This window comes from Parus major, chromosome 18, assembly GCF_001522545.3.
Source record: "Parus major isolate Abel chromosome 18, Parus_major1.1, whole genome shotgun sequence".
NCBI lineage: Eukaryota > Metazoa > Chordata > Aves > Passeriformes > Paridae > Parus > Parus major.
Window position 1 is genome coordinate 2,768,323 of NC_031786.1, and position 13,959 is coordinate 2,782,281.

General features: G+C 41.2%; 1 protein-coding gene across 7 annotated transcripts in view; it reads right to left on the bottom strand.

Annotated features, from left to right (window-relative positions):
• Positions 1-13,959, bottom strand: part of CEP112 (centrosomal protein 112) — a 155,513-nt gene that overhangs the window by 41,861 nt on the left and 99,693 nt on the right. For all 7 annotated transcript variants that reach the window (XM_015645755.1, XM_033518638.1, XM_033518640.1 and 4 more), the window contains exon 22: positions 1,246-1,308. In XM_015645755.1, coding sequence (XP_015501241.1) covers positions 1,246-1,308 — 63 coding nt within the window. The remainder of the gene's footprint in view (positions 1-1,245; positions 1,309-13,959) is intronic.

Genomic DNA, 13,959 nt, shown 5'->3' on the forward strand with positions numbered 1-13,959 from the left:
ATTACTAAATTACTAATTGTACATTACTGGAAAGGTATTTAGGAAACAGAACATCCTCTCTGATTTACCACAGAATCCTGGAATTGCTGAGGGTGGAATGGACCAGTTTAAATATCAATATCACCCAGAGCTGGTTGTTCAGGATCAGCCCAGTCAGGTTTTAAGTATCTCCAAGGATGGAGACTCTACAACTCCTCTGTATGCAAATAAATGGGTAAAAATACAGGTTAGATTTCAGTAATAGAATTTAAGATGTATTTACCAATTATTCTGATAAAGCAGTGTGAAAAAGTGACAGCCAACAAATGTCACCACTGAAGTCACAATTTTGGACAACAGCTACAGAGGATAAGGCTCAAAGGAGCTGAAAAGCTGAAATCAAGAGTTTTAAATATTTTGAAGTGTCGGTAGAACAGTAAAGTTTGCAGTTTCTTGTTATGGTCTTGCTGATCACTCCTGTCTAGTTTAGAGGCTGCTAAACCCTTCTTTGTAGTGTTTTTATTGATTTTAAAAGACTGTTATTGGAGTATTGGCTGCAGACACACTTTGCAGTGCAAGGCAGACGCTGCTATGGCTGGGAGCAGTGAGGAGAATGACACCTCCACACAAATCCTCGTGGCAATTTTCTTCTTATTAAAAGCTTAACTTCTGGTTGCATCTCCACCATTTTTCACAGCTCAGTACTACCTGTCAGTCAAACTGAAAGCTGAAGTATGTAAAACCATCCAGCCTTACCATTTTTAAGTATATATGTAAATTCAACACTCATTTTCATCTTTTGAGCTCTCTCAAGACCAAAAACGCAAGTCCAAACCAGTCTGCCTCCAGACACTGACATTCCTCAAGGTGCTGTCCTGGGCAGAAATGCAGAACTGGTGGGGATCAATGATAGAAATAGGAAACCTTGGCCTTTAATATGAAATGCAAGTCCTGGCTGTGCAACTGCCCTGATTCTCTGAGATGTGCTGGCTGATGGAGCACCTCACCTTCCTTCCCACTGGCTGAGGGAGGACTCAGTCCTCTGGGGTCCTCAGGAGATGAAATTCAGAACTCAAAAAAAACCCCACCTGTATTTTCCAGCTTAATGCCCTGTGGTTTTTCAGTTAAGATCTGCCAGAAGACACTGGATGTTTGACTTGGTAACGAGCTATGACTTCTCTTGGTTTTCAAGACCAGAAGTAACTCCACTTTTCATCGAGTTCCCAAGTGGAACAGGTTCACCTGAGCTGTCTGCTGGCCACCTACCTGCGAGCACTTGGCCAGTTTGTGGCGGAACTCCTCCTTGGTGTGCCTCAGCTGGCTGTTGGCCTGGAACACACACAAAAGACAGCCCGTTAGCTCAGACACAGGACGTGCACAGACACTCTGCCACCGGGCCCTGGGCTTGGCACCTCCTCCACATGCCTATCACCGAGCGCCGGCCCCGCGCCAGCCGCAACGCCCTTCTGTGGCAGCCAAAAAACCGCCAGGGCTGGCCTTTGATCTCGGGCCAACTATTCATCACTTAAAAGAGGGGAGAAATTGTACCTCTGCTGCCAATTATTAGAAAAACATAAAGAGTTCTGCGGATTAATAAAAAAAAAAAAAAAAGAAAAAAAGGAAAAAAGGAGAGAATGAGTGTGTGAGTGTGTGTGTGTGTGTGTGTGTGTGTGTGTGTGTGTGGGGCAGGGGAAGGAGGCAACACACATAAATGAGTTTATCAGGATGAATTTGTTTCTGAATAGAGGGGAAAAAATGAAGAGAAAGTCCCAGGCAATGTGACATGGGGGATGCAGCTTGACCTCTCAGTTTTGTCCCATTGCTCATCCCTTCCTAGGGAAAAGTGGGGATTACACTGAAAATCCACCCAAGATGCAGCTGAACCAGCTTGGACATACAGCTCTTTCCTTACCCTAGTTTTTTTTTTTTCATAACTCAAAGCTAAAGAATAAACCAAACTGAAAACTAGGCTGCTTGGTCATATCAGAATCCAACCAGCAAATGTTTCTATAACCCCAGGAAAAGTAACTCTTACGGTTTTTTTTTCCTCAAATAATTTAAGTTCAGAAATAATTTGATAATAGTTATATTAATAAAAAAGTAAATGCAATTTCATTTCAGGAGAGAAACCTGATTTGTATTTTTCTTGCAGAAACCAGCCCAGCCCCACCACGCTGTCCTCAGGTGAACTGCTTGGCGCTCTCGTCTTCTTGGCTCTCAAACTTGAGGACAGGTGTCTAAGACAAATATTTTCTTAGGGGGGACAGAATATCACACAGCTGAGTTCTGAAGCAAATTTAAGCTGATTAAGTTTTCAAAATCTATCTGACCTCCTGCTCAAACCTTTGATCTGTCGTCCTCAGTTTTACGGCACCGCGTCCAACGCCCAAACGCCAGCTCCCGCCAGCCCCTCTTTGGGGAAACCAAAAAAACCCACAGGGGCCCCCAAAGCCTCTGAACCCTGTGTGCATCCAGCTCAGGCTCCATTTCTGCAAACACCAGGGATTTCAGGCAGGCAAAGAGTCTTATTGATTTTACTGGGCTATAAAATCGAGGAGCTTAGAGCCACGGAGCATTTGCGGATCGTCATGGTAGGGCTGGAATCATCCTCGGCAATCCGGGCAGCTCTGTAAGGTGCAGCTCAGCGTAAGAATATTACAGCCAGTTCAAAGTAATCCTAAACTTTACATGAAATTGCAATTTCAGATCCTCAATCCCTTCAAATTCCAAAATTATGAAACATATGGGTGTCTCCATCTGGTTGTTGGCACTGAGGAATCTACTAAAAAAAGTTATCAAAACCAATTATCAAATTTGTGCATCATTTTTGAGATAACATTATGGCTTGGTTTGGTTATAGACAGAGATAATGGCAATACACATTGGTCTGAACCAGCATCTCAAAGAATTCTGGAGCACCAGACAAATTAAATTTCACTTTTTCTCTATTAATCACTCAAAAGTGAACCACAACCACTGTTGGGCCCACGGTGGGGGAGGATAAATAAAAGGAATGGTGACACAGCAGCAGTTATCCCAGGGAGCTCTGTCCATGCTGTTTCTCTTGTACTTGGGCTGACCCACGTTAACACTCGTTCCATTGTACTGCAGCCTTGTTTCAGATGATGTCTTACCACCCCTGCATGTCATAAAGTGACTGAAACCACCAGTTTATCTTGAGAGAAAAAAAGTAAAAAATAAATTACAGCAATAGCATAAATTACTGTTACTCCCAGAAAGGGAGAGGGACTCGTCAGCAAGGCACTGCATAGATCACGTTACAGCTGCTCTCGCTCAATTTGCCTGGGGTAAAAGTCCTCATCTTTCATAGAAGCAGCTTTATAACCTCCTGAACCCACAGAAGAAATCCCAATAAATAATAAAAAACCACTCATGAGTTCCATAAACAAATTAGAATTTGTTTGCTCGCACTGAGTGGAATCAGGCTGACCTCTGAGAGACAGGACAGAGGTGATTCAAAAAAAAGATACTCTGAATTTCATTGTTTTATTCCTAACTAAAGGCAAAGAAAGGATATCCTAACAGTTTACTTAAAAGGAATTGCAACATTTTATTTTATAATGGCTTTAACAACTTCCAGTTAACAAAATATTTATAAGCTTTGTCTCCCAGTCACCAACAAACCATAAATTCTTTCATTTTCTTCCAGTCCCAAATATTTGAGTGGTCTGAATATCAGAGGTACTGAGCTCCCAAAGCTTTCCCTGGAGATGGCACAAGCACAGCTAGATGGGCTCTGGTTGTCTAAAACTGATCATATTTGCCCTGTGGCACTAAAAACTATGGACAGTCCCTGCCAGTACCTTAAAGGGTCTTACAGGAAGGCTGGAGAGGGACTTTGCACAAGGGCATGCAGTGATAGGAGAAGGGGGAATGGCCTCCCACTGATGGAGGGCAGGGTTAGATGGGATATTGGGAAGGAATTGTTCCCTTCACCCTGGGAGGGTGGGGAGGCACAGGGTGCCCAGAGTCCAGGTGTCCCTGGATCCCTGGCAGTGCCCAAGGCCAGGCTGGACAGGGCTGGGAGCAGCCTGGGACAGGGGAAGGTGTCCCTGCCATGGCAGAGGTAGAATGAGATGGGCTTTAGGGTCCCTTCCATCCCAAATCATTCCATAATTCTGTGGCTCCTGCTGACTTCAGCTTTTCCCTGAGGTCTGTAACACCCAGCAGCTCTTGCATCATCACAAACCACAGGAGCAGCTCTGATGAAGGCAGAGACCACAATTTACAGCACAGAAAAGATCCAGCTCATGGGGCTGCCTGGGCACCCTCTTTTCCACTGCCATCTTTCAACTGCTGAAATATGAAGCTTTGCCTTTCTTAAAACCTGCAACTAAAACTAATTTAGTACCTCTTTATACAGGCTGTTGGTTTGCAACCAAGGGAGACATAAACCACTTTCCCTGGGGCAGAGGTAGCACTGCTAGACACAAAAAACACCTTTTTACTCTTTTTTGTTCTAAGAAATGAGTAAATACACACAGAGCTGTGTACAGGGAGCATCAAGAGGGATTTATATCACATTTATCTTGATAAATGAGAAGGTTCACACTGGTCTGGTGCAGTTTCCTGGGTTCCTTTTTTTCCAGCTGGCTGCTGGGTGCATGTGCTGGAGGAAGCACAAGCTGTTTCTGAATTATTTTAAGGGCATTCCCTCCCTTTCAGGTTAGGTGCTATTTCAGAAACATAATGAATAAGAATCCAAGTGGAAGGTGAACATTTGGAGGGTCAGCCAGTGTTCATTAAAGTCAAGCTCTTTTTATAGCAGTGGGCAGCACTGCAAATAGAATTAATGGTCTGAAACCCGTTTTCCGTGTGTGAGAGGTGGCTGCTGAAATTCCCCACTTGGCAGAAGCTTGTCAGAAGTATCAATTGGAATATCCATTTTTATAATGAAAAAGGTTTAAATTGGATAAGCTGCAGAGGAATTCCACTGATTCAAATATGAACTCCTGTTTAGTTTCACACAGTTAATACATATTTTAGCTAAAATTATCTGATTATGACGATTTTACATGCGGTTGTTTCATATTACGGAGGACTTCTGCATTAAAAAGATTATGTCCTTGTTGCAGTTAATTGGTTTTAAAAACCAAGTCTAATTCTTTAAAAAGCCTTAAAGCATCATATTGTGGTTGCCGAGCAAAACTGCGTTGACTTCAACAAAACATTTCACGTAGAAATGAAGACCCATTATTATCACTCCAGATGTGGTGTCTGAATTAATGGATGCTCTTCTAACACAGCCCCATTTTCACTTTCTCCTTTCATGAAACACAGCAGCATCAGTAAAAGAGCACAGGATCTGTGAGAGCAACACATCACAAAAGCAAACTGTGTCCTGCCCTGTTACCAGGTATTTATCAGCTGTTTTGGAGGTGTGAGGTGTATCACAGGGAACTTTTAGTTCCAGTTCCACTCGATGGAGCACATGCCCTAAACAACCCCAAGGTCTCTCCTGGGTCCATCCCTGCACTCTGGGGTTGGTAGCCGCGTGGACAATTCCATCCTCCAGCAACATCCATGGAGGCACTTGGGATGTCTTGGATATTTATCAGAAATGAAGCTGTTCAGAATCCTCGAAATGTTACAAATCTGTGCATTGTGTAAGATATTGGGGATAAATCCTTCCCTGTGAGGGTGCTGAGGCCCTGGCACAGGGTGCCCAGAGCAGCTGGGGCTGTCCCTGGATCCCTGGAAGTGTCCCAGACCAGGCTGGACAGGGCTGGGAGCAGCCTGGGACAGGGGAAGGTGTCCCTGCCATGGCAGGAGTGGCACTGGAAGAGTTTTAAGATCCCTTCCAACCCAAACAATCAGGGTTTAGTGATGGGCTTGGCAGTGTTGGCTTTATGGTTGGACTCAATGACCTTAGAGGTCTTTTCCAACCTAAATAATTCCATGTTTCTCTATCTTCCAGCTTTGGAAACTGCTCTCATAACTAGAGTTTTATACATATATATAGACACAAATAACACCATATGCACTGATAAAGAAGCAGCAGATTTAAGAACTTTTTAGGGTAGTAGCTATGAAAGAATCATTTTTCAAAATGCCTGCAACTCAACAAAAATCATCTTGACTATGCTGATCCTTACCACTTTCTCCAAAGAGCTATTTTTCAGTGGTATTTAAAAAAAAAAAAAAAAGGAAAAAAAAAAGAGGAAAAAAATCAAAGGGTGGGGGAAAAGAAGAAAGAAAACTTGCTCCAGGGAAGAAGCAACTGTTCTCTGATGTGCAGCAAGGAATTTAACATCAAAGAACTAATGTAAATGGGGCCCATTTACCTCAAAAAACAACACACCACTCCACATTCTGGAATATTTCTATTTTAAGTTTGACAGCATTATGCTTTGTACCAAAATTCAAGATTGTGCAATTTGATAGATGTCAGAAGAAAACGACCTTCAGAACGGCTAATGGTGGCAATCTTTGTTATTAAGTATGTTAAAACTCTCTGCACAATATCTGTTTAAACTTCAGAGATCAGCAGATCACCTTTAAAGTCCATCTGATTGTACATAAAAATTCCATTTTGACTCAAAGCCTGAAACATGCATTTTCCTTATGTGCCTCTAACACTGACAGTGGGTGACTTCCTACACCAAACTCCTGTTCTTTCTCCTGCTCTCCCTACCAATCAGACAAAAATGAAAGCTGGATCTCTGTTCAGCAGTGAAAATAGCACACCAGTTCAAATATGTAATCTGAACCACCCAAAAGGCCATTAAAAATAGTTGAATACCCAAAATGATGTTAACAGAATAATTAGTCAAGTACCAAATGACTTCAAGGGTTTTGAAAATGAATGATAGAAATCCTAAAATCCTATTAATATTCTATTTTACATTTCACTTTTGGAGGTCTACAAATCTTTTCCTTTTTTTTCATTAAACATACATCTTTAGGAGAAAAAAAAAAAAAAAAACCCTCATTCATGTGTGAATTACTTTTCATTGGGAAAAACCCAAGAATGAATAGAAATGGCTTTGACAGTACCTGCACAGAGAATTGCCTTTCTGTGGGACATTGCAGAGCTGTGCTTAATGGGGGCCCACTGAGAAACTGCTTCTGCAAACTGTGCCTTAGGAAAACTCCAAATTCCAGACTTATCACTTAAACCAACAGAGTATTTCTAATAATTCTGAAATTATGCAGAGCAATTGGATACAGGCATTTTAAACTCTCCCAGAAAGTCTTCTGTGGGGCTCCAGCTGCAGGGTGGCTGATGCCCAGAAGTTACACCAGGACATAACTATTACCTTCAGCTAAATGGGTTTATTGAGCATCTAAATATTCCCCAGCATCACTAATGCTGATTTCCAGTCAATATTGCTGACAGCCAGGCACGTTATTTAAAACAAACTGGCCTAAAATACAAGCTTTGCATACAAGACAAGGGTTTAAAACCAGATTAACAGCCTGGGGTTGCCACATGCAATTGTTGAATGTTTGAACTACCCTTTACAGAAGACAAAACTGGTGAGTGCATCAGGCACTTCAAGGGCTGGCAGAGAATTGTGGTTTAATTTGAAGTTTTTCTGGGACGTTTTGCTAAGAAATTGCTGGGTGTGATAAGTTCTGGGCTGGGATCATGGACACACAGGCAAAGATGGCTGATTTTTGTTTGATTGACCCTCATCTGCCATCTGTGAGATGACTTCTGGTGAAATCAGTGTGGTGTTTTGTGGTGACAAAGATCCCTGCAAATGAGGAGATTCAAATGATCGTCACAGATGTCACTGCTTCTCATCTGCCACCCATCACACCCATCAGCTGGGGTCCAGATTTCTCATTATCTCCCTATTCTCACCAACTTTGGGGTCAGGTTTTATATTATGGCACTTCCCACAGCTCCAGACTCAAATGAGATGGAGTAAACCTGGTGAAGATGGGGAGGCTGCAACACTCCCCACTTTAGGGTCCCTAAATCACAAATACATTCCTGGATTACCATTTTTATATTTCCTGCTTCTGTTCCATCCAACTAAACAAAGACGGTTATTCAAACTGAGTTTAAGATGTTAAATCAAAAGTGCTGGCATGTCCTTTTACAGAGCTTTAACAAAGAAAAAGGGAACCCAACAGGAATTATTTAAGCTTTGACAAGCTGCCTTTATCCAAGAAATGCAGGCACCTCACTCCTCTCATGAGCTTGGGCTCTCCCATCCTCTGACATGAAGAAGTTTCCAGAATCACTCAGGCCCAGATGTTTCTGGTACCCACAAAACCACAAGGGGACAGGCTGTGAAACATCTTTAAAGATGCAAGTCAAAGTTAGAGCTTCCTCCACACGTAGAAAGCAACATCCCAAGATGTGATGCTTTAACTTGACTCAGTTAAAGATGATTTCATCTCAGCTTTACAAAACACAATTCTCTCAGAAATTGGAGATTTCCAGGATCTGAGAACCTTTACCATTATTTATCAGCTAAATTCAAAGGCCTTGATTTTTGCCAAGGACAGACTTTAAGGCTCCTGAAATAATTATAAAAGGATAAGAATGAAGCTTTTAGATTCTGCATTGCTGTTTTAAATTGAATTTTGTGGCAAGAACAAGCATTTATTAAGAAGACAATGAGCAGAAAAACATTCTATGCATGCATCATTTTAAGACAGAATCTTTGCTATTAAATAGAAGAAAAAGTGGGAACAAAGGACAAACTCTGTACCCCTGAATTAACTTGGCATCACTAAATTGACTCAATATCACAAAGTTAACTCCGTATTTTGAAGTTACATCATCAGACAAGAGCTCTAACAAAAGTTAAACTTCTACATTTGGAAAGACAGACACTGCAAACACGACCAAATCCCCCCAACAAATCTGTGATCTGAAGCCATGAGCAAGATTAGGTTGGATTACTTTTTGTAGTTTTAAATACAACAAAGCTTCCCCAAAAGAGCGACAACTTCCCGGAGCCAGAGCGCGTTACTGAGCCGAGGAGAAACTTCCCAAGTCCAGCAAAAGCCCAATTAAAAAGAAAATGGAACATATTGCTCCATCATCAAAGCAATTAAAAACATAAATAAGGCATTGGAAGGCTCTTAACATTCCCAATGTTTAATTATTTATCTGTTCTCCGTCCTGCAGCTGTAGGTCAGAATTAACTCCTCTGAAATGAATACAGGAGAACTCTTTTGGGGATTTGTACCTTATTCATTTTCAAGCAAACATTCAAATTCATTTCAAATTCACACAAGAACTGCAACAGTTTCACCTAAATCAGATTTTCTACAAGTTAAACACCCCTCCTACACTCAGATGTGATTGTGAAACTACTTTGATCTCTGTTCCCAAATTTATTGCTCTGTGTAATCCATGACAAAATATAATGTGATTTACTGTATCTCTATATGACAGCCCAGCAGCTGACAGAACTTAATAATTTAGCATAAGAAAAAAACCCTTCTGGCACCAAAATATACAAATCATAATTGAGGCACTTTAGTATCACGTTACAATGAAGCACATGCAGACTGATCATAAGAACTTCAAAACAATTAGAATTCTTTCTCACCCATTTAATGAAGGTGGGTTTTACTCCGTGACATGTTCTGCAGCTGTAAGCAAGTCGTTTTGGAGCACTTTTCTTTCTTCATATTAATGACTCTGAAGGACTAATAACATTGTTTTACCCCTTCCTTATTTCCCAAACACTCCTTCTCCTCCAAAAAAAAAGAAAAAAGCCACCTGCAGCTTTTCTCTTCATTATAATGATATGAAGAAAGAGCAAATGAGTGTAAACAATGTCTTCAAATCGTGCCAGTATTTAAATACACAGTTATTATGTTTTACATTAGTTTGGTCTTGATCACTGAGCATTTTTTCTCAATAAAGCTATTTGGAAATCTGTTTTTTTTTGTTGTTGTGCTGACCTAAGCAGGGATGTGATGGACAAGTCTCATGGGGCACCTTTTGCAGGGGCTTGTGCTGACTCTGGGGTTTGGGGGACTTGAGAAAGTCTTTGTGCAAAGGATGCATCACCCCAAAAACTTCCAAGCAAAGTAAGAACGTGGAGCTTGTGGATACAGGAGGATTTTCTACTTCTAATTCCAAGGAACAAACACCAATTACTGCTGTTGGCACAACCAAAACCATGGAGGTGGCTGCAGGGACTGAGATCCAGGAGCAGGGAATCCTTCCTGTCACACCTGACCAGGAACCCAGACCTCACTCATGAATTCTGAACAAATCTAAGAATGAACTTGTTGAATGAGTTGTTAAAATAAAAAATAAATCCACCAGCAATCTCACATTGCAGTCAGCACCACACTGGAAAACAGCTGATGTTTTCCAAATATTATCACATACCCAGGAGCATAAGGATAACTAAAATTGGTAAATTAAAGAAAACTGGACCTACAAGCAATCAGCTTTTTCCAAAACAAAAGGTATTGGGGGAAAAAAGGGAGAGAATGAGGTCATGATTCAACTGGGCTTTTAAAAATATTTAATAAAGCTGAAATAATAAGCAATTGTGCATTACAAGATAAAGTCGGTGTGTTACAGGTTGTTTGGAGAGTGAAGAAAGGCTCGGGAAACGATTGAAAAAATAATTAAAAGAGTTGTTCTGCCACTGGCAAAACCTCAGCATTCACCTTTTCCACCATCCCCAAGACTTTGTGAGTCTTGATCTTATGAATGCACTCCAAAGGATAAAAGCTGGAAGTTCAGGGATTGGGAAGAGGCAGCATGTGCCCAGGTGCTGCAGAACGGGGAGGGCTCTTTGGGCACACACTTGAAAAAGAAAGAGGAAACAGAAACCTCAGAAAAGCTCCATCTGTGAATGCTTCTTCAACAGCTATTTTAGATTGATACCAGTTGGCTAAAAACCCACCAAACCCTAAAAAACCCAGGCAAACTTCTCCAACAACTACCCAGCTATAACTGATATGACAGAACACAAATAAAGTGTGCTGAAAGATGAGCCACATGATTGAGCTTGAATTTTAATCATATCAGTCCTTGCCCTGCTGAAAGCCATCTTTTTAATTCCATATTTTGTCATAATTTATCATTTGGCTCTTGTCTGGTTCTCATTTCATAAGAGCATTGCTTCAATAATTTTCATTTTTAACCCTGTGGTGCTATTTGTGAGTGCAAATAATGGTCCCTGATCTCCCTTCAGACATTAATGAAGATATTAAAAAGTCAGCCTGCTGCTCATGGGTGCACATTTTTTTTCCCCACAGTGAGAATTATACCAACTTCTCCTGGCTCCTAACTCTGGAACCAGATTTAGAAGTACAGCTGATGAGCAGAAATCTGACCTGTTGTTTTCTGGATTGTTAGTTTTCTGAGGTTTTATTTTTATTATTTTTTTTAAAGAGACTGGAGCAGAGTAACTCTTTGAATAACTGCAGCTCTTGCTTTGAAACATCTCCAGTAGGGAGAGAGCCATAAATTCTGTTAGATCTTATTTGAGTGAAATATCCCTGAGATGATTCTACCATCTTTTTCTTCATGTTTGGCTCTGCTGATTGAAGACCCTTCCAAATGGCTCCCCTGAGAGATGATGCAATTCCTGTGACCACGTTCCTGGTCCACCACCATCCTGCTTTTTCTTTGGAGGAATCAGAAGGAGCAGTGCAAAAAGGGACACACTCCAGAGGAAACTGGTTTTAAAAGGATTTGTTGAAAGGTACTATCAAGACAGATTAAATAATCCGTATTTTTTCTGCTAATATACATTTAAAATATTTCCTCTTTGTGAAATACGTTTCTTCTTGATCTTTTGGCATCATGTTTTGCTTTTACTTGATCTTTTGGCACCACATTTCTGGTTTTGCTAGGTTTCCTCCAACAAAGCCAAGTGCACTACACTCATTTTTATTAATATTAGCTGGTGAATCACTATCACTGTGTCAGAAACGTTCAAGAACCAAATGTAATTTAATGTACACAGGCTCTACAAAACAAAAACAATAAAAATATTGCTGCTCTGGAACAGAGAGATAATATCAGAGACAACAGCTCTTGGATTCTAATGAAAAAAATTAAGACTTGGGTAACATCCAACTCTTCTTGGTAAGAATTGGAGGCTCTTTAAATTATTCATAGCTGGGGCCTAAGTTAAATAATTGATGTAATAGACTCAAAACAAGTTTAAAAAAATGGCACATTTACAACTGGTGGGGATCCTGCCTGCATGCAGCAAGGAAACAAACAGGTCTGCATTACAATTAGACACAATTTAATGAGATCATTACACTTGGGAGGAATACACGTCCACGTTTTATGGCTGACCTATTTGCCCTGATGTAAATACCCAGGGAATCACTGGAGTGAGTGTGAAAACAGCTCCTCTGAGAGCTCCCACAAACAAAGTTATCTGCAAGTGTGGCTTCAGCCTCCAAGTTAATGATGTGAAAGGTGTCAGATCAAAGGTTCCATCGAATCCAGTTCTCAGAAGGTCTTGGGGACAATGATGGAACCATTTTTGGTGTTAATGAAATGTGGAGTTGGCAGAGAAGAAGCAGAGCTGGAGAGACAGGACCCAGACATGGGAACTCGTGGAAGGCATGAGATGCTTGTACTTTAGGAGCAGAAGTAACTGCTTAGGGGAAACTCAATACTTTTAATCAAGTATCTCTTGGAGTATCTTTCATCTCAGGAGATGTCATATTCCTTCCCTTCATCTTGTGTGTCTTTGCCAGTGCTGAACAGTGTGACTTCATCTGCACCAGTGCCAGAACAGATACTGTGAATCACAGATATTCCTGTGTATGCAGCATGAAAATGTGCCCAGGGAGTTACATCCAGCTGGGCTGGGCTGCTCCAGGGCTGTGCTGGGTGAGGAATTAATCACATCACAGAGCCTGATGCTGAAGGAGGGACTGAAATGTCCCCTCGGGCACATCAGCAGCACCATATTTGCAAATTATGTGCAAAAGTTGCTCAGAAAAGAAGTATCCAACTATAGGACAATGTCTGAAGAGTTTTGAAAAGGGCCCCATTACAAAAACATTATATTGCAACAAAAATGTTATATAGAATAATTATTCCTAATTAAGGAAGTGGTCACTTACAGAGTCACCTTAACTTTAAGGTCTTCAAGTATCTGAGTTTTATGTGGACTTCAATAAGGTCCAGGTAAAAACTGTGAACAGATTTTGATTTAAAATCACAGAAATCTCAGAGTACAACTGACATTGACATCAGTAAAGTCTACAAGCAGGGTCTGCATGGCTCTGGCCAGGTTTGATGCCACCTTGTTCCATTTCTCCAGAGGGAACCACTTCACAGCTTCCTTCCATCAATTGCAGCCCCAAAAATAAAGTGTTTAATTTGTTTTGGGGGTTTTTTGACTACAGCTTTGTCCTGTAATCAAATATCATGTGTGTTCAGTACAGTCAATACACAAAAATGTAAATTACTTCTCCACAAGAAAAGCAGCACTGAAAGAGAATTAGATGTTCCTGGAACCTGAATAAACCTTTAACAGAATGAGTCAAAATATCTATTTAAATATAGAAAAGAAGTCAATAAAAAGCTAAATGTTGAAAATTATTTAGAGAGAAAAAAAAAACCCCATCATCAGCTTCTCCCACTCCAGTTTACTCATGTGTGCTGCTCAAAGGGAGCTTTTTTATGAGATATTTTCAGTGTTCCAAGGTTGCTTCCTCTGAGCATTGTTAGCCTGTCCAGTGCTCTGCTCAGGCTGTGCTTGCTGAACGCTCATTTCCTCTGCCAAGAAAATCCCACAGAACGTTACAAACAGCGGCGGCGGCCAAGCCCCACATCTGCACACACTCAGACTTTGTCTCCTGCTTTCAGTCACTCCTGGCAAAGCTGGAGCTGCTCCCAGCTCTGTGCACTGCCCTGCACCTGGCTCAGGAGTGCCCCAAGTGCTGCTGAGGCAACCTGGAACTCACCTGGCCCTGCCCAAGCTCCAGGGCTCTGTGCTCCCAAATATCCAAAAGCATGGAATGGGTTGGGTTGGAAGGGACCTTAAATCC